At 38.4% G+C, this 23,938-nt stretch overlaps 1 protein-coding gene across 1 annotated transcript in view; it reads left to right on the top strand.

The window, feature by feature from the left end:
- The window catches only part of ptprjb.2 (protein tyrosine phosphatase receptor type Jb, tandem duplicate 2), a 56,902-nt gene that overhangs the window by 748 nt on the left and 32,216 nt on the right, over positions 1 to 23,938 (top strand). The window contains exons 2-13 of the mRNA XM_087844591.1: positions 14,365 to 14,386; positions 14,518 to 14,718; positions 14,859 to 15,116; positions 15,953 to 16,213; positions 16,590 to 16,887; positions 17,636 to 17,901; positions 18,280 to 18,540; positions 20,021 to 20,281; positions 21,072 to 21,332; positions 21,711 to 21,971; positions 22,821 to 23,075; positions 23,455 to 23,715. Of these exons, the coding sequence (XP_087700717.1) occupies positions 14,365 to 14,386; positions 14,518 to 14,718; positions 14,859 to 15,116; positions 15,953 to 16,213; positions 16,590 to 16,887; positions 17,636 to 17,901; positions 18,280 to 18,540; positions 20,021 to 20,281; positions 21,072 to 21,332; positions 21,711 to 21,971; positions 22,821 to 23,075; positions 23,455 to 23,715 (2,866 nt within the window). The remainder of the gene's footprint in view (positions 1 to 14,364; positions 14,387 to 14,517; positions 14,719 to 14,858; positions 15,117 to 15,952; positions 16,214 to 16,589; positions 16,888 to 17,635; positions 17,902 to 18,279; positions 18,541 to 20,020; positions 20,282 to 21,071; positions 21,333 to 21,710; positions 21,972 to 22,820; positions 23,076 to 23,454; positions 23,716 to 23,938) is intronic.

Below are 23,938 nucleotides of genomic sequence, written 5' to 3' on the forward strand. Positions count from 1 at the left end.
TCCCACTGATCAGTCTGCCCAGAGAGAGGGGGAGAAAAGATGAGAGAGTTTGAGAATGGCATGCGAGGATGTGTGTGGCGAACACAAAGGGGTCAGGAAAGGAATGTGCTGCAGCTCAGTGTCCCCTTCACTTCACAGACCCAGGGACTTGCCCAGTTATTTGTTCATCTCTAATAAGTGATAAGTGGCTTAACTACTTTTTTGTTTAGAATCAGAAGACAATTGAACAGCTGTGTTGCATATTCCAAGTTTAATATCAGTGCTTGATGAAAAGGCATGTTCTTTATGCAAATATTTATTCCATGGTGCTGTGATGCTGACTCTATTAATACACTTCAAAGGACCTGATCTGATACCTCTGCCACCCCGGCTCGCTTCTTTCCATATGTGATCCTCACCGTTTTTCAGTGTAAAGTAACATGGAACCAATGAGTTTTATACTAAGAAGGAGGATGATTTTAAATGCTTATCTGTGACATTGTTGCCGATGCACATTTAGATTGATAAACTGCGGAAATTGTTCCTTTGCACATTGTTTTTTTTTTGAAGGGTGGAGCTGTAAGCCCATTCTGTAAGTAACTAAGCAAGTAATAGAAAATAAAATACACACACACACCCTTTTATTTACTGGACAGATCAGCAGAAGTGACATGATGGTTTTGTGCTTCTGAAAGAAGGTGGATAGATTATGTGTGTTTCACACCAGAGATAGCAACTGTTTTCACTTTTCCCATCAGCCATCAACAGTATCTTTTTATTTATTTATTTTTTAGATACTCAATATATTGGCAACACCTTAATAATAACAATGGATTGCATTTATATAGCGCTGGAGGCAGCTACAATTGTAGCCACAGCTGCCCTGGGGCAGATTGACAGAAGCGAGGCTGCCATATCGCGCCATCGGCCCCTCTGACCACCACCAGTAGGCGAAGTGTCTTGCCCAAGGACACAACGACCGAGACTGTCCAAGCCAGGGCTCGAACCGGCAACCTTCTGATTTCAAGGCGAACGGCCAACTCTTGAGCCACGATCGCTTAACTTCAACGTAGATGTTCTGATTAAAACCTCATCATCCTGTTTTTGTATTCAGTTATGAGAAATCACCACTGCTTAACATTTTCCCCTGTTAATAATTAAATGCAGCTTGTTGAAGTGTCCTGTTGAAATACACAAATGTTCTGTTAGCACATTACATGATATCTCTTATTTCCATTGGGGAAGTAAAGGTACAGAGACCTGTCAACTAAGTCAGCTGCTGAGTACACAGGTTGAGCAGCGATGAACACTGTCTGCACGCTACACATGCAAATGAAACCCTGACATGAATACAGTTGTTTTCCATAGACTAAAGAGAAAGGCAGACTTTACATAAGGCTTTAACTATGGGCATCAGTTTAGAAATTTGTTGTCAGTTTCTTGAGGCCAAAAACTTGTTTAACTTAATATTTGTGAATACTATGCCTCAATTTGGAATTCTTTCCAAAGATAAGAGACACGAAAATCTTCTCATTCTCGCTCAAAACATGTTTCGTTTGATTCCTCCGTGGCTAAACTAAGAGTGCTCCTCACTCCACAGAACAAAGAAATCTAAGAGAAAGTAATTCCTAGCTTAGGTGTGATGCTGTAAAATCCCCCAGTTGGTTTAATAAAAATAATAATAATTATATTTTTTTATTATTAATTGAAAAATTCACAAAAGTTAGTCTTTTTAAAAAAAATCCTTGCATGATTTAAAATATCAACCCTTGTTTTCACTTTTATGAGATATACTTGTGGTTCTTATGGCAAGTCTATGCAGTATACATGACCGCAACACAGATATGTAAAAAAGACATAAAAGTTTATTATCGAAATCTCTGTCTGACTCTCTTCATCTGCTGGCAACTTCCATTAGAACAGTTTTCTTACATTTTACTACAACATCCAAATATAGATATTACAATTTTAACCATTCTGTGTATTTTTTTTAAATTTGACTGGAACATATGAAGCATAAGGGTCAGAGGACAAAATCGGCCTAGCAAGGACTCCAGTCAGGCACAGTGGATGACTTTGAAAAATGTGAAGGAGGGCTAAAAATGTGGATTTTTAGCTGTATTTTAACAACAAAAAATAAATCAGTTTTTATAATGACAGGATAGTCTGGGAAATGAGTTAGCAGAACTTTGTCTTTAATTTCTTACATTTTAAACCCAAACACCGATGTCTTTCATTCACCCCAGCAATATAACACATGAGATGAAATTTTGAAATTGTAGGTATTTAATATCCTAAGATATCTCAAGGATTTAATGTGTAATTAACCATCAGATAGAAAGGGGAGTTTCACTTGTCCGGTGCGGTAGACATCAAAGTAAGCTGCATGAGGCCCTCGATATAAAATGACTTTGACAGTATCTAGTATTTAAGTATCTACTCTTATGATGCTTTTATAATATCTTTTATCTGTACCAACATTTAGACCTAACTTTAACTTTCATAGAAACTTTTTTTGCTTGAAAGCTTTGCAAATATAGCCCCTGGTCTTTTGACGAAACAGTGGTATAAACTTGGGGCCGTGTTCACAAACATTTGTTTGTTTATGGGCAAAGAAAGGTCTGAAAGTTACAAGGTGTGATCAAACCCTATGCTACGTATGACACTTTTAAAAAGGTGTGATTACATGAACAATAAAAGAAAAAAACATACAACACCCACTCACACGCTGACAGTTATTTTAATTATTTGCTAACCTTATTCATTATCTATTTATTGTTAAAAGGGAAAACAAGCTTTCATCACTTACATTTGTACCGTGTCTCTGTGTTTATGTTTACATATCGGGAATGTAAAGTATGTATGCACATACTTGAGTAGTGGCTCTTAAGATTATGTAACTGAGGCTAGCATGTTTACATACATTAGACAACTATAACCACACAATCAAATACTAGACTCCGTCTGTCTCCATCCTCGTCTCCATCAGCAGTTACATGAACTACATGACGTTTCCATTAAATGTGTGGTAATGATGATCATGTCTGGCAGCACTGGGTAAAAATTAAAAAGTCACAGTAAAAAAATGTAAATTCAGACACATAATCCCTCTAAAGAGAGACTGGAAAGGCAAAGTAGAAAAAGGGAAATGTTGTGCTTCCCTGTAACTTTTTTTGCATACAGATATTTTCCATTAGTGGAACTTAATATTTCCATTGTAGCTATGTCTAGTGTCAGTTTTGGTTTAACTACTGATTGAACCATATGAAGTATCTGAACCCACTAATGCTGAAATATCTTTGGGTAGCCTCGGTAAAAGCGGGCTGTATATGTGTTAACAAACTTTATTGTAATGTCATTGTATGGGCCTACATTTTTTTTTTTTTTGGGGGGGGGGGGGGGGGGGGGAGGGGCTTAAAATATATAATATGCAATCATTTGTTATTAATTTAATTTATAACTATAACGGAAGTAAAAAGAGATTCAAAATAGTTTTAGGTGGTGTGCTCCATATAGACTGCATCTGAGGTCATAGTCTGGCTGAACCAGGAAAAGTATAATACTTTGCATGTGTATATGGTTGTGTGCATCATTTCTTTGTCCATGTCCTGCATCTGCGTCTCTCACTCTCTTTCTTGGCTTGCTTGCCAGAGAATTGTGGCATTACTATTAGTTAGAAATGTCTTGGAACAAGGAAATGTGATGTTTTTTAACACTCTAAAAAGAACTGGCTCGTCTGTGGTTGTGGACATTGCGTGAGGAGGGCTGTCTTTCCGGCAAGCTGCAAGCCTTATGCCTGAAATGTGGGTGACGTTTGATGACGCGCGGTAACTCAATGACGTCTGATAAGTTTCTTTCTCCTGATGCATCTTGCTGGCTTTATACAAATTAGAAAGCCTTCCAGTGTTTTGAGTCCCATTACTGGTCTAAAGTGCAAAAGTCACAAATCAAACCCTCCTTTGTAGAATGGTGCACCCTCCACCCACTCTCAGGCCCCTTCATCTGCATCAAGACTGTCCAGTTTCAAATTGACATCCCCAGACATTCTGCATTCAGCCAGCACTGCGAGTCGAAGTGCAGCTTGTACAATTTGAATTACAAAGAGTCACAGTTCCCCGTCCATGTAAATGAGACGCAGGCTCCTATCCGAGCCTGAAAGGCCTTATTGTCAGCAGATAACTATCTTTTTATCATTGGCATTTGAGCAAGTTATAACTAAACAAGGCTGTCGGAGGACAAAAATATGATTATTTTGCTGTTGTTTAATTTTTGCATCATAATGTCTTTCCAGAAAAGTGATTAAAATGAAAATACTATACAGATGCCTGCGTTTGGCAGTCAGTTAAGGCTGTTCATCAGCATCATGACTTATTGAACTCTAAAGTGTTCAGTAAGTCAGTCAGTTACTCAACTACTGTCGTGCATAGACTGGATTTCCCATTAAACAGGTTAAAAGGCTTGTTAAGTGATAACTGCTGACCACAAAAGGAGACTTTTGCTAATAAAATAAACCGCAGAAAGTGTTGCTTTACACCCAATGTTTCACTTTCACACATTTCAAATATCAAACTGCTCACACACACTGGTGTGATGAGTGTAACGCACTGGCCCTCTGTGCCCAGCATCTGTGGGTGTGGGTATGTATGCATTCATGCACAGCTTCCTCCTGTTGCATTACGAGGAAGCTCTAATGGTAAGAGCATTGTGCTCAGATGGGTATCTGCAGCTGGCAGCTCCACACTTGGCAGAGTGCAGCACAGTGCTGGGGACAGTAAATGCTGCGTAACTCATTTCCGTATATTCTGATGTGGCTTCTGATAGGAGCTGCTAAACAGCGGTGTGGGAGGCTGGTACCTGGAGACAAACACCACTGATAGCAAAAGACAGCGGCTAATTTTAGACGCAGCATTCAGCATTATTTTATGATTCATCGTCCTATATTGTCTGAAAGGATCATAGTTATGTAGGAAAAGAATAGAATAAGCAGCGCATCAGATGTTGTTACTTGTTGAGCTATGTTGTGGGCCTAGTTCCCACATGATATGATATCTCACTTTATATTATTAGGCAAGTAGTGTGGTTATCAGTTCCCCTGACATGAGCTATAGCATGTTACATTTGTTCTTTATTTATATCAACGAAATTTGATGGATCATGATCTTTATTATAAACGTTTAACTTGTGGTTTTATATAGAGTTAAATGAAGTATCTCGCAGTCTTATAGAAGAGCAGTGTTCATTAAAGGTATGTTGTGCTTTGGATGTTGGTGAACTTACAGCTTTGCTGAATTAACAGCAAACGTTCATGTGGCGTGAATAAGGCACCTGCACTGCATGCCGTGCAGGTGCGTCCGCCCTCCCTGCACGGCACCGCAGACCACGCCCCACCACAGTTCAGGGTTAGCAGGCAAAATTAGTCACTCGTATGTATGGTGATAATCTGAATTATTTTTATGGTGATTGCAAAATATGTATCCCAAGGATAAAAAAACAAAAGTTTAATATATGACTTAATTTTTTAACTTTTTAATCTTTATATTGTTTTAGTGTACGGTGAGGGCCATGGCAGCATAGCAATGTCAAATTCCCGTGTATGACTGTACATATGGGCATTGACAATAAAGCTGCCTTTGACTTTTGACAAAGCTATTAGTCGACACAAGTAAGTGATGTTTTGGCAACAGCAGTGCTCTGGTTTTAAGTAGACATGGGGAAGTTTTGATTTATTGGCTGTTGTGCCGTGGCTCTAGACTTTTGCTTGACTAAACAAGCTGTAGGTATGAAGTAAAGCCAAACGCCTGACCTCCCTTAATACGGTCTAAATGTGTTATCAGGCGTCTCTGGGTGGGCTCAGGAAGTTACATTAGAACAGAAACAATGAGCAGGTCACTCATATGCAGGCAATGACCTTTTAAATACAGAACAGTCTGCCAACTTATTGCTAGAATAGCAGCTTGAACAAAACTCGTCCACGTCATGCTGTACTTTAATGTTTGCATCACAAAAAAAATGCTAATATCACAATCCACTAACACACTATATACACAGAGGTTTTAAATTACTCTGGATAATCAGACCTCTACTCAGGTTCAGGTTAAGAGGTGCTATAATAGGAAATACCAGATCACACTCAAACCTATTATTCAGTAACCATGGTAAATGGATGCACTTTGTCTCACCTTACCAGACACAACAAACCGAGGTATTGGGAGCTACAGGTCAAGCTCAGTTACATAAGAAGAAGATTTAAGTATTACCCACATATTATTTTACACTCTGGGATAAAGAAAAAAAATCTGATCTCACAGAATTAAATGAAATGACCACAATATATTTATTATTGCCAACTGTGGTCAACAGGTCAAAGTAATTTATTCACTGGCTGTAATCATGCGATTGGACGTCTTTTATAGGACAGAATTCAGAAAGAGATCAGTTTAAGGCAGGTTTTAATTTGTGTCCATTTTTTTAATATAATAGGGCAAGCACTGCTTGGCTTACTTGCTCTATAGTAAGTCTTAACTCACACATACTGTTAGGACTACATAATCAGAGCACGTGTTAAGTACCAAGAAGTTAGCGTACCCCTGCCTGTGATAAATGATAATACAGTTAAGGACAGGAGATATCAAATAAAGAAAAAATAATTTTAAAATAAAGAATAAAGTGAAGGATCACTTTCTAAAAAACTGATAAAACACAAGAGTGGAAAAGGTCAAACAGAGAAGGAGCAAAATCAGAGGAAACTATCAATATTTAATTTGTTCCTGGTCAATCGAAACACCTAATCCTAATCTTCAACACACACAGACCTGCACACATAATCGTTAGAGTCAGATAACGTGATTTTGCAGAATTTACAGCTGGAGAGGAATCGACTTTCTCCACTCAAGACCCATTTTTAATAGTTTGTGTAATTTGAGAAGTAGAAACAAAGTATTGTGCAGTATTATGTAAAGTAGTGAAGTATTATGAGCGTATAGTGTTAAAAGGCTGATTCTTGAACAAACAGGATTAGAGGTGATTTCTTATTATGCAGGAAGGAACTCGGACGTTATCAGGAGGTAGAAGGAATCGTAAGGAATCAGAACGTGGTAGGGCGTGTTTAGGGGTGATGTAATGTTTACACAGTGGTCAGTACAGCCATTTCCTCCTCCTCCTGCAGGACGGCCCAGTCAAAGGGCCTAGATAGTGTACATGGTGAAAGGGTCATTGCCACATGAGAACTACGAGAAGAAACTGAAGATGGTTTCAAACGGCAGTCTGTCGTCGCACTGGAGTTGTTTGAAAACACCCATCAAATGTAATATGAGTAGAATAAAAGACTTAAACAGCAAATTTACTGTTTCTGCACAACAGTTCTCTAACACTTTTCACATAGAAGAGCCACAAATAATACCAATAATGAAACACAAACCTGAGATGGGTGGAGTCGCTGTGGATTCAAAAGGAAAATGAACCATTTCTTGGGCACTATTTCCCAAACGGGACTTGGAGCTTTGGTTATTTTTGCTCTCTGAGTCAGTGTCAAGGCATAATTGCTTAAGACGATGCTTTGTTTATTTACTCAAGAGAAAATAAGTGATTCTTAGGAAGAGGGCCAAGGGAAATACAACTCCAGGGAGTCATAGCTTAGAAAAGTCACATCCCCCGAGGTCAGCTTTGCATGAAAATGTGAGATTGTCATAGTATTAAGATGCAGCTCTTACACAATGGTATGTGACCTTTACCATATTCTTCTGATGCTGGAAGAAGTTCAGTTTTTCGTTTTTGTTTTACTTAGCACAGTTTAACATGTGTTTACTACATTTACTTACTGTACCAGGGCATTGAAAACATATTTTAAAGTACAAACTGCCTTTTCAAAAGTACTTGTATTACCACAAAGTCCTATTTGTAGCATCTCTGGTGTCCATCTAAAACAACTGAAGGGCTTTCACCCACTATTATAAAACTCTACATGTTCCACTTTCTTAAGGGTCTCTTCCTTCTCTTCAATGTCTTTTTTAAAAGTGAACTTTTTGGGTTACTAACATTAAAAACTTGGTTTTTAACATGAGCTCCAAGTGGGACATTTAGTCAGTAATCCCCACCCCTTAACAGCACCATGGTAACATGCCAAATTCAAATAATCTTATCTAAATCTAATTCATAAAGCTATTTAAACTCAAATTTATTCTAAGATCATTTTTAAGGCGATCTGTTAATGTGTAACTTTGGTGACCCCCAGTGGCATTATGAAGTACATCCAGAGAATACAGACTTTAGAGATTCTTCATGGCGTCCTAACATGTAGGATGGCAGGAAAAGAAACATTTCAGTATAAACTTAAAGTCATGGTAATTGTACAGAAAGATACAAAGTTAAAAGACTCTCAGTGTTGGCACAAGATCACTGTTTATCTAAACAGGTTGTCCAAACCCAACCCCAACATTAGCATGGTGTGGAATGCTTTTCCATTACTAACAAACTACCTGTGGTGGAAAAATGTCACTAAATTAGAGATGCTTAAAACATTAACACTCTCTCAGAGTGTTTGTCCTGTTAGGCAGAAACAGCAGAAGTGTAGTCATGCACATATATATACTTCCTCGTACACTCTGTTCTTCCTGTTAAAGTGCAAAATCCACCCAGCTTGAGTTTTCATTTCACACTACATGACATAGTGTAGTGGTTGGTTGGGTAGTTAGTCTTTGGGTTTAGGTCAAAAATAAAATAGTTGCAGCTTTAAAATATTGTTTACTGAGCATTGTAAAAAAAAATAAACTAAATAAAAGAACATCAGACAAGTCAGACTTTACTGAATGTTTATATATTAGATTCTGGGGGGAAACAAATCCTTTTTAGGGTGCGCCAGAAGGCCATCTGGCGTAAAAATCAAACATCCACATGTGGCGACCCTTTGTGAATAAGGGAGCAGCCAAAAGTAGCTTTAATAATACGTTAACACCCTCCATCTGATCGTGAGGCTTTTGAAACCTTTAACTTTGACGTCAGTGTGCGAAACCTTTGGTCTTCAGAAAGAAGAACACTAGCAAAGAGGACTGAAAAAGGGCAGGGTCACTGTGAATAGAAAAGGAAACATTAATGGGTAGGTTGCTGATGTGTATCAGCAGGTGAATGGGGCAACTTTGAAAACTGGGATGGATTTTTCTAAGATTCCTAGTCTGATGATTTTTGATTGTTAGACCCGTTATTAGCAAACTATGATTCAATATTTACAAATTTAAGAAAGAGAGAAGTATATATCAAGTCGTGGCTAATAAAATAAAAATGTGCACTTAACTAGCAATTTATGAGAATTTAAAATACAACTTTTGACACTAAGGACTGACTGAGTCTGATGGACATATTCAAGACAGAAAATGTTTAAAATATTAATAATTTTGCAAACGCTGCAAATTAGTCTCAACAGATCTGGTGGTTTGTTGTCAGCAAAGCTGAATAAAGTTTTTCAGAAGGTGCAATATTCAGAACAATTTGCAACTAACACATTGTTTACAGTGGCTTGCAAAAGTATTCGGCCCCCTTGAACTTTTCCACATTTTGTCACATTACAGCCACAAACATGAATCAATTTTATTGGAATTCCACGTGAAAGACCAACACAAAGTGGTGTACACGTGAGAAGTGGAACAAAAATCATACATGATTCCAAACATTTTTTACAAATAAATAACTGAAAAGTGGGGTGTGCGTAATTATTCAACCCCCTGAGTCAATACTTTGTAGAACCACCTTTTGCTGCAATTACAGCTGCCAGTCTTTTAGGGTCTGTCTCTACCAGCTTTGCACATCTAGAGACTGAAATCTTTGCCCATTCTTCTTTGCAAAACAGCTCCAGCTCAGTCAGATTAGATGGACAGCGTTTGTGAACAGCAGTTTTCAGATCTTGCCACAGATTCTCGATTGGATTTAGATCTGGACTTTGACTGGGCCATTCTAACACATGGATATGTTTTGTTTGAAACCATCCCATTGTTGCCCTGGCTCTATGTTTAGGGTCGTTGTCCTGCTGGAAGGTGAACCTCCGCCCCAGTCTCAAGTCTTTTGCAGACTCCAAGAAGTTTTCTTCCAAGATTGCCCTGTAATAACTCCATCCACCTTCCCATCAACTCTGACCAGCTTCCCTGTCCCTGCTGAAGAGAAGCACTCCCAGAGCATGAGGCTGCCACCACCATATTTGACAGTGGGGATGGTGTGTTCAGAGTGATGTGCAGCGTTTTGCATTTTGGCTAAAAAGTTCCATTTTGGTCTCATCTGACCAGAGCACCTTCTTCCACATGTTTGCTGTGTCCCCCACATGGCTTGTGGCAAACTGCAAACAGGACTTCTTATGGTTTTCCGTTAACAATGGCTTTCTTCTTGCCACTCTTCCATAAAGGCCAACTTTGTGCAGTGCACGACTAATAGTTGTCCTATGGACAGATTCCCCCACCTGAGCTGTAGATCTCTGCAGCTCGTCCAGAGTCACCATGGGCCTCTTGGCTGCATTTCTGATCAGCGCTCTCCTTGTTCGGTCTGTGAGTTTAGGTGGACGGCCTTGTCTTGGTAGGTTTACAGTTGTGGCATACTCCTTCCATTTCTGAATGATCGCTTGAACAGTGCTCCGTGGGATGTTCAAGTCTTGGGAAATCTTTTTGTAGCCTAAGACTGCTTTAAATTTCTCAATAACTTTATCCCTGACCTGTCTGCTGTGTTCTTTGGACTTCATGGTGTTGTTGCTCCCAATATTCTCTTAGACAACCTCCGAGGCCGTCACAGAGCAGCTGTATTTGTAAGGACATTAGATTACACACAGGTGCTCTCTATTTAGTCATTAGCACTCATCAGGCAATGTCTATGTGCAACTGACTGCACTCAGACCAAAGGGGGCTGAATAATTACACACACCCCACTTTGCAGTTATTTATTTGTAAAAAATGTTTGGAATCTTGTATGATTTTCGTTCCACTTCTCACGTGTACACCACTTTGTGTTGGTCTTTCACGTGGAATTCCAATAAAATTGATTCATGTTTGTGGCTGTAATGTGACAAAATGTGCGAAAGTTCAAGGGGGTGAATACTTTTGCAAGCCACTGTATAATATTAGAGAAGTGAGTTCTCCAAACTTAAAATATTTTATTTACCAAGAATACCACAAGGATGAAAATGTCATGGTATCACAAAGGGATTTGGAATTTTAAATATAAAGGGATTTGATTGGTTTTAACGTTGTAACAGTCACTGAATTTGTGTACGTTAACCCATCTTTTTAATGTGATGTCTTTTCTAAGATAAAACCTAAATATTTATCTTGTGTTATATGATAAACATTTACAAGGATGTTTATCAGTTTTATGGCACAACTGCTTTTTTTGAATAAATAAGGAAATATTCACACAGATGCATTTATAATTTAGATGATAGGTAGTAAAGAAATATCGTTGTATGTTGAAGAGACAGACAGTCAAACGCTAAACTGTCATTTGCTTCTCACTTTGTTTGTGATCTAATCATTTTTTTAGTTACCCACTTTGCTACTATAAATGTACTTTTACATGTGACTTGTGGCTACAGTTAGTAAATATTTTAACAAACCTTTACTATCATATCAAAACCACAAAGATTCACCTCATAATTCTGTGGCAGATGCAATAAAATACTTGCTGAAATGATTTGCAGCGACCATGACTGTCGTTTACAATTATGAAAGAACCTTATTCTGAGCCTGCCTCTAATGCATCTATCGGGGTGTGAGTTTGTGCGTGAATGGTTTAGAAAAGTGCTTGTATAAATGTGTGTATGATCGGCTGAACAAAGCTTGTCGTTTAAAGAAAGACCTGTGATCAGGTTATATGTCTTTAGAACGTGTTTATCTTTGTGAAGATTCCCTCTGGGATTAATAAAGTCTCTCTGGTTTTAAATTGTTCTGTAAAACATGTAGCATTTTGCCAGCATTTTACTGAGTATCTGGAACTTGGAAATGAGTAGTTTCAATTTTCCCCTGTGTGTTTTATCAGGCCACTTCATTCTCAAATAATCATGTTTGGAGTCAGTCATCATTTTAAGTTGTTCAAGTGACAAAGAACCAAAGATCATGAGACCTATACAGCTGTGCTCATTATTGGACTGAATGTAAAAAAGGGTCACGATCTGTGAAAACAGAAAGAAACTGTTATAATTTTTTTGCAGGGTAAATATTCACATAGTGAAGAAAAACATAAAAGCAAATAGGTTCATTGTGCAGTCAAGAACAATATATTCACAAACAGTGCTGGGGAGTAACGGAATACATGTACCGCCGTTACGTATTTAAAATACAAAATATGAGTAACTGTATTCCGTTACAGTTACCGTTTAAAAAGGTGGTATTTAGAATACAGTTACTTTGTTGAAATAAATGGATTACACGGCGGTACTTTCCTGTTTCATATTGTGGCGGGTCAGGACTGTTTGGGTTTTGTTTGACAGCTACGTTCTGTTGTTCCAGGCGGCAGCGTTACGGTTGCCATGGTTACAGGGTTACGCTCTCTCTCCGTGTGTTTCCTGGGTGAGAGAGCGCCTGTTGTTGTTGTGCTAAGCTAATAGGCAGAATGCTACCGGTATAGCTCTAAAGAATGTAGCATCATAGGCAGCGTAGTCCGTGCTGCAGGGAGAATGGACTGCCATACCCGTTATGTGTCTGTGAGCGAGGGAGGGAGAAAAAGGAAAAGTACGAGCTGTCATCGAGCAAAAACGGGAGCTGGAAGCATGTAAATATAATAATAACCACTGCAGCCAAGAAGAGAGCCTGACGAGCCCAGTTGTAAGTAAGCTATTAAGACTCGACTGTACACCGTGTTCGTGTTTTCCTCCAAAAACAATAAGTTCCGTTGGAGCAGCCTTTCAACGCCTCTCTCTGTCTCTCGCTAGCAAAGTTGACCCAGACAACAAAGTAAAGCTAGTTTTCAGCTACGAGCCCGACACAGAACCCACCGTATTAGCCAGAGGTCCCTTTACTACGGTTCGGAGCCGCGGACCTTGAGTAACAGTAATAAATCACAGCAATAGTACATTCATGTAGTTGTAAACAGCATGATAATATATTAAGTAATCCAAAGTATTCAGAATACATTACTCTCATTGAGTAACATAACGGAATACGTTACAGAATACATTTTGGGGCATGTATTCTGTAATCTGTAATGGAATACATTTTAAAAGTAACCTTCCCAACACTGTTCACAAATCAAACCAAATAAACAGACGACAAACACAAAAAACAAATCTAAAGCCTCTTTAACTGAATAAAAAAAAAAAAAAAAATTCCTCTGCTTTCAGCATCTGAATGTTTAAATTAGTAAGTTTACTAGTGTAGTTCATAACTAGGTTAAAACAATATAATTTCATTGCATTATGGCTTCCAAAATTGTCACTAGTTGACTGAAAAACTTGCTAAACCGAACACTAAAACATTGTGCTGTAAGGTCTGTTCCGCCATTGTTAGAAGTTAATAATTGGCCATATCTGTGAACCTTGTGAGGGAGAAAATGATGCAGGTTTGAGCTATGATGCCATGAGTTTAATATTTAGCTGAGTGGGAAACAGTTTGAAAGGTAACATATCAGCAAGTAACTGTGAGCTATTTAAATTTTGGCTAATAAGTAACGTGGAATCAAAGCTTGGTATGTGGTATGTGTGTACCAGGATACAGATGAAATACAAAGCTGAAGTGCACGTTGTATTTATATATGCTGTGAGCAGCTTTACTTTATCCCCGAGGAATCAGATATCATCATGAAATCCAAGGAGGAGGAAGAACAATATTAAGAACTGTAGTTCCCCACATTTATTCGTGCCTTCAGGGCTGTTGAAGGATAACAGATGGTTAGTTATTAGCGGAGTCTACTTCCTTGTTTGTACTAACTAGCACAAAATCGTGTTCTTTTCAGCTGTTACAGTGAAACTTTATCACATGCTACTGAGCTTTTGTGTGTTTTTTTTAACCATCAAAATAGAAAATGTGATACCTAAACAAATCTGTGTGTAAACATTTTGAGGTTTCTAATTGAATTTCTGGTTACTGAACACTTACACATTATCATTATGTGTAGGAAAATGTACAGATGAAATAATTCCCCACGAGTGTGATTTGCAAGGATTTCTGTTCGAGAAACAGCTTGATGCTGCCATCAGGTCAAATCAAGTTTCGGCTGGTTTGACCTGATAGCAGGTTCACTCTCCTTTCACGCAGAAGGAACAAAAAAATCCTGCATACATATCCAGCTTTGAATTTCAGCAGTGACCTGTGACATTGAACAGCTGGTTGGTTTTGATGCTTTGAATCTGTTCAAAACTAAATGCTGACCTCTGCTGGTGCAAAAGTGATTTACCTTGTTTTTTTTCTGTGTTAATCTCTGCAGAGCACCCAAGCACAAAATATCTGTAAGTACTGGTTCCTCATTTATTCATGTGCTCTCTGTTTAACATTTTGACTTTTTATAGCTCAAAACTGAAGTTTTGTGAATTTCTCACTGTTGTCCTGAATGTCTTGGTTTTCTTGTTCTTCTTTTTAGCAAATTGTGCAACAGGAACCTTAAATATAACAACCACCACAACAATAGCAAAAGTCACCTTTCCACTTGACTCAAACTGCAGCTTAACAGTAGGCAGTAATACGTCTGAAAAAGGTTTAATAACTGGTCTGACTCCTGGAGCTGTCTATCAAATTGTCTTAAACTGTTCAGGCTCCTGCGATGTGTCAAAAATCACAACAAGTAAGTCATTTTATTTTTCTTAAATATATAAACTAATGATTCTGTGAGTTGGATGACAGTGATGTTAATATTCTTTTATAGCCAATAATGAGAATATGATGAACTGATTCTTTTCCTGTTGGCGTATCTCTAATTCACAGAGCCAGAAACAGTCAGTTTAACAGTCACTAGTATCACAACATCCTCTATGTTTGTGAGCTGGACTAAACCAGTGGGAAACAGCTCCTTCTATAAAGTACAGTGGACAGGTGGAGGAACGAACTTCTCTGTAAATGTCAGTGACACGTCTAAGACCATTACTAACCTGACTGCTGGTGTCCAGTATGAAATAAATGTCACTGCAGTGGCAGATGATAATTATACTGAAGGACAGAGTGCTACTGTCACCAAGTACACAAGTAAGCAAGCATTTGAATGTTTTTCATACCATGAATTAGTGACTGTCTGGTAAAATAAGGAGTCTTCTATCATCATAAGATAAGTTAAATTCAAAGGAAAGTAGAAGAAGAAATCCAGATGTAGAAGAAGAAGCCCTTTGAAGTGAGAAGGTTGGATCTCTCACCGATGTGTCCTCATATAACAGCTGTAGTTGTGCTCACTCTGTGTTTGAGTAACAGCTCCAATAATGGTTTGCATTTCTTTTGTACGTCTAGTTTAGAGCTTCCTCTGAACTTGCAGCTGCATGAAATGTTACAGGGTCAGCATGTTGCTGCTCGTGTGTTTTTATTGTAACTTTGAGACAGAGAAGACTTGAGCCGATTTTTAAATTCTTACCCATATAATGACTTCTCCCTTACAGAGCCTGAAGTAGTCAGATTACTCAGTGTTACTGCTTTCACACGTCCTCTGTGTCACTGAAGTGGACTGAAGCAGAGGGAAACAGCTGCTTCTATCTTGTAGAGTGGACAGATAGACATTTAAATGAGAATCACAGTGTGAATAACACATAAATAACCATCAGTGCATTAACTGCCTGTATGCAGTACAGATTTAGAGTTTCTGCAGTGGCTGGTGATGAGCAAACTATGAGAGCTGCAGAGTTAATTTCACTGTATGCAAACAGGATGTGCAGGAATTCAACATCTGAATGAATTTGTAATCAATGTTTTTCAAACGCTGTCCCTTAGGTGTTCTTTACTAAATTTGCTGCATATTTGATGGTGTAATTTTCTAAGTTTAACATATATTTATGTCAGTTTTTGTTTTTTTGCATCTACCTCTCTGTATCTCACAGAACCCGAGAAAGTGAATGATCTTACTGTCACTGAAATCAGGACATCCTCTATATTTCTGAACTGGACTGAGCCACAGGGTCAAAGGTCTTTCTATAGAGTAGAGTGGACAGATGGAACAATAAACATGAATAAGACTGTGACTGAAACTAAAGTAAATTTCACTGAGCTGACTCCTGGAGTGAACTACACTTTCACTGTCATAGCAGTGGCTGGAGATAACAATACACAAAGTGACGTAGCAACACTTTCTCAATACACAAGTAAGATGAAGAGTATGACGATATCTGATCTGAGGGCTCGTGCTCTGTACTGTCACTGTTTCATTTTTTATCTTGTGGTTTATTATTTGTTTGTCAACTTTTTAGGATAGTTTTTTTTTTCTAGTGAAGCTGTTGCTTCAAAAATTAATGAAATCCTTTTTACAGGAAGACTTTAAATCTAAAAACACTTTTTATCCATGAGTGACATGTTTGTTTGATTTTTACCAAATTAAGTTTTTGATTTATTCACATATCCTCTCAGGTTCTCCTTAATTCAGTCCTCTTGATTCTTACCTGCTGCAGTCACTGCTTATTTTTTCTTGGCTCAGCGGTTCTTTTGTTTTCTTGTTCCTCCTCATGTACTCTCCACTCATAGAGCCTGAAGTAGTCACGACTCTCTCTGTTGTTAACGTCACAACATCGTCAATTTTTGTGAGCTGGACTAAACCAGTGGGAAACAGCTTCTTCTATAAAGTACAGTGGACAGGTGGAGGAACAAGTGCCTCTGTAAATGTCAGTGACACGTTTAAGAACATTACTGACTTGATTGCTGGTGTCCAGTATGAAGTAACTGTCACTGCAGTGGCTGGTGATGGTTCTACTGAAGGACAGAGTGCTACTGTCACCAAGTACACAAGTAAGCGAGCATTTAAATGTTTTCATACTGTGAATTAGTGACTGTCTGCTGAGGATATCTGGTAAAATAAGGAGTCTTCTATCATCATAAGATAAGTTAAATTGAAAGGAAAGTAGAAGAAGAAATCCAGATGTAGAAGAAGAAGCCCTTTGAAGTGAGAAGGTTGGATCTCTCACCGATGTGTCCTCATATAACAGCTGTAGTTGTGCTCACTCTGTGTTTGAGTAACAGCTCCAATAATGGTTTGCATTTCTTTTGTACGTCTAGTTTAGAGCTTCCTCTGAACTTGCAGCTGCATGAAATGTTACAGGGTCAGCATGTTGCTGCTCGTGTGTTTTTATTGTAACTTTGAGACAGAGAAGACTTGAGCCGATTTTTAAATTCTTACCCATGTAATGACTTCTCCCTTACAGAGCCTGAAGTAGTCAGATTACTCAGTGTTACTGCTTTCACAACATCCTCTGTGTCACTGAAGTGGACTGAAGCAGAGGGAAACAGCTGCTTCTATCTTGTAGAGTGGACAGATAGACATTTAAATGAGAATCACGGTGTGAATAACACATAAGTAACCATCAGTGCACTAACTGCCTGTATGCAGTACAGATTTAGAGTTTCTGCAGTGGCTGGTGATGAGCAAACTATGAGAGCTGCAGAGTTAATTTCACTGTATGCAAACAGGATGTGCAGGAATTCATCTTCTGAATGAATCTGTAATGTTTTTCAAATGCTGTCCGTTAGTGTTTTTCTCTCAATCTTGTTATTTTTGCATCTACCTCTCTGTAACTCACAGAACCTGAGAAAGTGAATGATCTTACTGTCACTGAAATCAGGACGTCCTCTATATTTCTGAACTGGACTGAGCCACAGGGTCAAAGGTCTTTCTATAGAGTAGAGTGGACAGATGGAACAATAAACATGAATAAGACTGTGACTGAAACTAAAGTAAATGTCACTGAGCTGACTCCTGGAGTGAACTACACTTTCACTGTCATAGCAGTGGCTGGAGATAACAATACACAAAGTGACGTAGCAACACTTTCTCAATACACAAGTAAGATGAAGAGTATGACGATATCTGATCTGAGGGCTCGTGCTCTGTACTGTGTCACTGTTTCATTTTTTATCTTGTGGTTTATTATTTGTTTGTCAACTTTTTAGGATAGTTTTTTTTTTCTAGTGAAGCTGTTGCTTCAAAAATTAATGAAATCCTTTTTACAGGAAGACTTTAAATCTAAAAACACTTTTTATCCATGAGTGACATGTTTGTTTGATTTTTACCAAATTAAGTTTTTGATTTATTCACATATCCTCTCAGGTTCTCCTTAATTCAGTCCTCTTGATTCTTACCTGCTGCAGTCACTGCTTATTTTTTCTTGGCTCAGCAGTTCTTTTGTTTTCTTGTTCCTCCTCATGTACTCTCCACTCATAGAGCCTGAAGTAGTCACGACTCTCTCTGTTGTTAACGTCACAACATCGTCAATTTTTGTGAGCTGGACTAAACCAGTGGGAAACAGCTTCTTCTATAAAGTACAGTGGACAGGTGGAGGAACAAGTGCCTCTGTAAATGTCAGTGACACGTTTAAGAACATTACTGACTTGATTGCTGGTGTCCAGTATGAAGTAACTGTCACTGCAGTGGCTGGTGATGGTTCTACTGAAGGACAGAGTGCTACTGTCACCAAGTACACAAGTAAGCAAGCATTTAAATGTTTTCATACTGTGAATTAGTGACTGTCTGCTGAGGATATCTGGTAAAATAAGGAGTCTTCTATCATCATAAGATAAGTTAAATTGAAAGGAAAGTAGAAGAAGAAATCCAGATGTAGAAGAAGAAGCCCTTTGAAGTGAGAAGGTTGGATCTCTCACCGATGTGTCCTCATATAACAGCTGTAGTTGTGCTCACTCTGTGTTTGAGTAACAGCTCCAATAATGGTTTGCATTTCTTTTGTGCGTCTAGTTTAGAGCTTCCTCTGAACTTGCAGCTGCATGAAATGTTACAGGGTCAGCATGTTGCTGCTCGTTTGTTTTTACAGTAACTTTGAGACAGAGAAGACTTGAGCTGATATTTTAATTCTTACCCATGTAATGACTTCTCCCTTACAGAGCCTGAAGTAGTCAGATTACTCAGTGTTACTGCTTTCACAACGTCCTCTGTGTCACTGAAGTGGACTGAAGCAGAGGGAAACAGCTGCTTCTATCTTGTAGAGTGGACAGATAGACATTTAAATGAGAATCACAGTGTGAATAACACATAAATAACCATCAGTGCATTAACTGCCTGTATGCAGTACAGATTTAGAGTTTCTGCAGTGGCTGGTGATGAGCAAACTATGAGAGCTGCAGAGTTAATTTCACTGTATACAAACAGGATGTGCAGGAATTCAACTTCTGAATGAATTTGTAATCAATGTTTTTCAAACGCTGTCCCTTAGGTGTTCTTTACTAAATTTGCCGCATATTTGATGGTGTAATTTTCTAAAGTTTAAAATATATTTATCTTAGTTTTGTTTTTTTGCATCTACCTCTCTGTAACTCACAGAACCTGAGAAAGTGAATGATCTTACTGTCACTGAAATCAGGACGTCCTCTATATTTCTGAACTGGACTGAGCCACAGGGTCAAAGGTCTTTCTATAGAGTAGAGTGGACAGATGGAACAATAAACATGAATAAGACTGAAACTAAAGTAAATGTCACTGAGCTGACTCCTGGAGTGAACTACACTTTCACTGTCATAGCAGTGGCTGGAGATAACAATACACAAAGTGACGTAGCAACACTTTCTCAATACACAAGTAAGATGAAGAGTATGACGATATCTGATCTGAGGGCTCGTGCTCTGTACTGTCACTGTTTCATTTTTTATCTTGTGGTTTATTATTTGTTTGTCAACTTTTTAGGATAGTTTTTTTTTTCTAGTGAAGCTGTTGCTTCAAAAATTAATGAAATCCTTTTTACAGGAAGACTTTAAATCTAAAAACACTTTTTATCCATGAGTGACATGTTTGTTTGATTTTTACCAAATTAAGTTTTTGATTTATTCACATATCCTCTCAGGTTCTCCTTAATTCAGTCCTCTTGATTCTTACCTGCTGCAGTCACTGCTTATTTTTTCTTGGCTCAGCGGTTCTTTTGTTTTCTTGTTCCTCCTCATGTACTCTCCACTCATAGAGCCTGAAGTAGTCACGACTCTCTCTGTTGTTAACGTCACAACATCGTCAATTTTTGTGAGCTGGACTAAACCAGTGGGAAACAGCTTCTTCTATAAAGTACAGTGGACAGGTGGAGGAACAAGTGCCTCTGTAAATGTCAGTGACACGTTTAAGAACATTACTGACTTGATTGCTGGTGTCCAGTATGAAGTAACTGTCACTGCAGTGGCTGGTGATGGTTCTACTGAAGGACAGAGTGCTACTGTCACCAAGTACACAAGTAAGCGAGCATTTAAATGTTTTCATACTGTGAATTAGTGACTGTCTGCTGAGGATATCTGGTAAAATAAGGAGTCTTCTATCATCATAAGATAAGTTAAATTGAAAGGAAAGTAGAAGAAGAAATCCAGATGTAGAAGAAGAAGCCCTTTGAAGTGAGAAGGTTGGATCTCTCACCGATGTGTCCTCATATAACAGCTGTAGTTGTGCTCACTCTGTGTTTGAGTAACAGCTCCAATAATGGTTTGCATTTCTTTTGTACGTCTAGTTTAGAGCTTCCTCTGAACTTGCAGCTGCATGAAATGTTACAGGGTCAGCATGTTGCTGCTCGTGTGTTTTTATTGTAACTTTGAGACAGAGAAGACTTGAGCCGATTTTTAAATTCTTACCCATGTAATGACTTCTCCCTTACAGAGCCTGAAGTAGTCAGATTACTCAGTGTTACTGCTTTCACAACATCCTCTGTGTCACTGAAGTGGACTGAAGCAGAGGGAAACAGCTGCTTCTATCTTGTAGAGTGGACAGATAGACATTTAAATGAGAATCACGGTGTGAATAACACATAAGTAACCATCAGTGCACTAACTGCCTGTATGCAGTACAGATTTAGAGTTTCTGCAGTGGCTGGTGATGAGCAAACTATGAGAGCTGCAGAGTTAATTTCACTGTATGCAAACAGGATGTGCAGGAATTCATCTTCTGAATGAATCTGTAATGTTTTTCAAATGCTGTCCGTTAGTGTTTTTCTCTCAATCTTGTTATTTTTGCATCTACCTCTCTGTAACTCACAGAACCTGAGAAAGTGAATGATCTTACTGTCACTGAAATCAGGACGTCCTCTATATTTCTGAACTGGACTGAGCCACAGGGTCAAAGGTCTTTCTATAGAGTAGAGTGGACAGATGGAACAATAAACATGAATAAGACTGTGACTGAAACTAAAGTAAATGTCACTGAGCTGACTCCTGGAGTGAACTACACTTTCACTGTCATAGCAGTGGCTGGAGATAACAATACACAAAGTGACGTAGCAACACTTTCTCAATACACAAGTAAGATGAAGAGTATGACGATATCTGATCTGAGGGCTCGTGCTCTGTACTGTGTCACTGTTTCATTTTTTATCTTGTGGTTTATTATTTGTTTGTCAACTTTTTAGGATAGTTTTTTTTTTCTAGTGAAGCTGTTGCTTCAAAAATTAATGAAATCCTTTTTACAGGAAGACTTTAAATCTAAAAACACTTTTTATCCATGAGTGACATGTTTGTTTGATTTTTACCAAATTAAGTTTTTGATTTATTCACATATCCTCTCAGGTTCTCCTTAATTCAGTCCTCTTGATTCTTACCTGCTGCAGTCACTGCTTATTTTTTCTTGGCTCAGCGGTTCTTTTGTTTTCTTGTTCCTCCTCATGTACTCTCCACTCATAGAGCCTGAAGTAGTCACGACTCTCTCTGTTGTTAACGTCACAACATCGTCAATTTTTGTGAGCTGGACTAAACCAGTGGGAAACAGCTTCTTCTATAAAGTACAGTGGACAGGTGGAGGAACAAGTGCCTCTGTAAATGTCAGTGACACGTTTAAGAACATTACTGACTTGATTGCTGGTGTCCAGTATGAAGTAACTGTCACTGCAGTGGCTGGTGATGGTTCTACTGAAGGACAGAGTGCTACTGTCACCAAGTACACAAGTAAGCAAGCATTTAAATGTTTTCATACTGTGAATTAGTGACTGTCTGCTGAGGATATCTGGTAAAATAAGGAGTCTTCTATCATCATAAGATAAGTTAAATTGAAAGGAAAGTAGAAGAAGAAATCCAGATGTAGAAGAAGAAGCCCTTTGAAGTGAGAAGGTTGGATCTCTCACCGATGTGTCCTCATATAACAGCTGTAGTTGTGCTCACTCTGTGTTTGAGTAACAGCTCCAATAATGGTTTGCATTTCTTTTGTGCGTCTAGTTTAGAGCTTCCTCTGAACTTGCAGCTGCATGAAATGTTACAGGGTCAGCATGTTGCTGCTCGTTTGTTTTTACAGTAACTTTGAGACAGAGAAGACTTGAGCTGATATTTTAATTCTTACCCATGTAATGACTTCTCCCTTACAGAGCCTGAAGTAGTCAGATTACTCAGTGTTACTGCTTTCACAACGTCCTCTGTGTCACTGAAGTGGACTGAAGCAGAGGGAAACAGCTGCTTCTATCTTGTAGAGTGGACAGATAGACATTTAAATGAGAATCACAGTGTGAATAACACATAAATAACCATCAGTGCATTAACTGCCTGTATGCAGTACAGATTTAGAGTTTCTGCAGTGGCTGGTGATGAGCAAACTATGAGAGCTGCAGAGTTAATTTCACTGTATACAAACAGGATGTGCAGGAATTCAACTTCTGAATGAATTTGTAATCAATGTTTTTCAAACGCTGTCCCTTAGGTGTTCTTTACTAAATTTGCCGCATATTTGATGGTGTAATTTTCTAAAGTTTAAAATATATTTATCTTAGTTTTGTTTTTTTGCATCTACCTCTCTGTAACTCACAGAACCTGAGAAAGTGAATGATCTTACTGTCACTGAAATCAGGACGTCCTCTATATTTCTGAACTGGACTGAGCCACAGGGTCAAAGGTCTTTCTATAGAGTAGAGTGGACAGATGGAACAATAAACATGAATAAGACTGAAACTAAAGTAAATGTCACTGAGCTGACTCCTGGAGTGAACTACACTTTCACTGTCATAGCAGTGGCTGGAGATAACAGAACAGAAAGTGACGTAGCAACACTTTCTCAATACACAAGTAAGATGAAGAGTATGACGATATCTGATCTGAGGGCTCGTGCTCTGTACTGTGTCACTGTTTCATTTTTTATCTTGTAGTTTATTATTTGTTTGTCAGCTTTTTAGGATATTTTTTTTTCTAGTGAAGCAGTTACTTCAAAAATTAATGAAATCGTTTTTACAGGTAGACTTTAAATCTAAAAACACTTTTTATCCATGAGTGACATGTTTGTTTGTTTTTTTTTTACAAAATTAAGTTTTTGAATTATTCACATATCCTCTCAGGTTCTCCTTAATTCAGTCCTCTTGATTCTTACCTGCTGCAGTCACTGCTTATTGTTCTTGTTCTAACAGTTGTTTTGTTTTCTTGTTCCTCCTCATGTACTCTCCACTCATAGAGCCTGAAGTAGTCACGAGTCTGTCTGCTGTTAACGTCACAACATCGTCTATGTTTGTGAGCTGGACTAAACCAGTGGGAAACAGCTTCTTCTATAAAGTACAGTGGACAGGTGGAGGAACAAGTGCCTCTGTAAATGTCAGTGACACGTTTAAGAACATTACTGACTTGATTGCTGGTGTCCAGTATGAAATAACTGTCACTGCAGTGGCTGGTGATGGTTCTACTGAAGGACAGAGTGCTACTGTCACCAAGTACACAAGTAAGCGAGCATTTAAATGTTTTTCATACCGTGAATTAGTGACTGTCTGCTGAGGATATCTGGTAAAATAAGGAGTCTTCTATCATCATAAGATAAGTTAAATTGAAAGGAAAGTAGAAGAAGAAATCCAGATGTAGAAGAAGAAGCCCTTTGAAGTGAGAAGGTTGGATCTCTCACTGATGTGTCCTCATATAACAGCTGTAGTTGTGCTCACTCTGTGTTT

The sequence above is a fragment of the Neolamprologus brichardi genome, chromosome 7 (genome assembly GCF_056152115.1).
Source record: "Neolamprologus brichardi isolate AB-2024 chromosome 7, ASM5615211v1, whole genome shotgun sequence".
Taxonomy (NCBI): Eukaryota; Metazoa; Chordata; class Actinopteri; order Cichliformes; family Cichlidae; genus Neolamprologus; species Neolamprologus brichardi.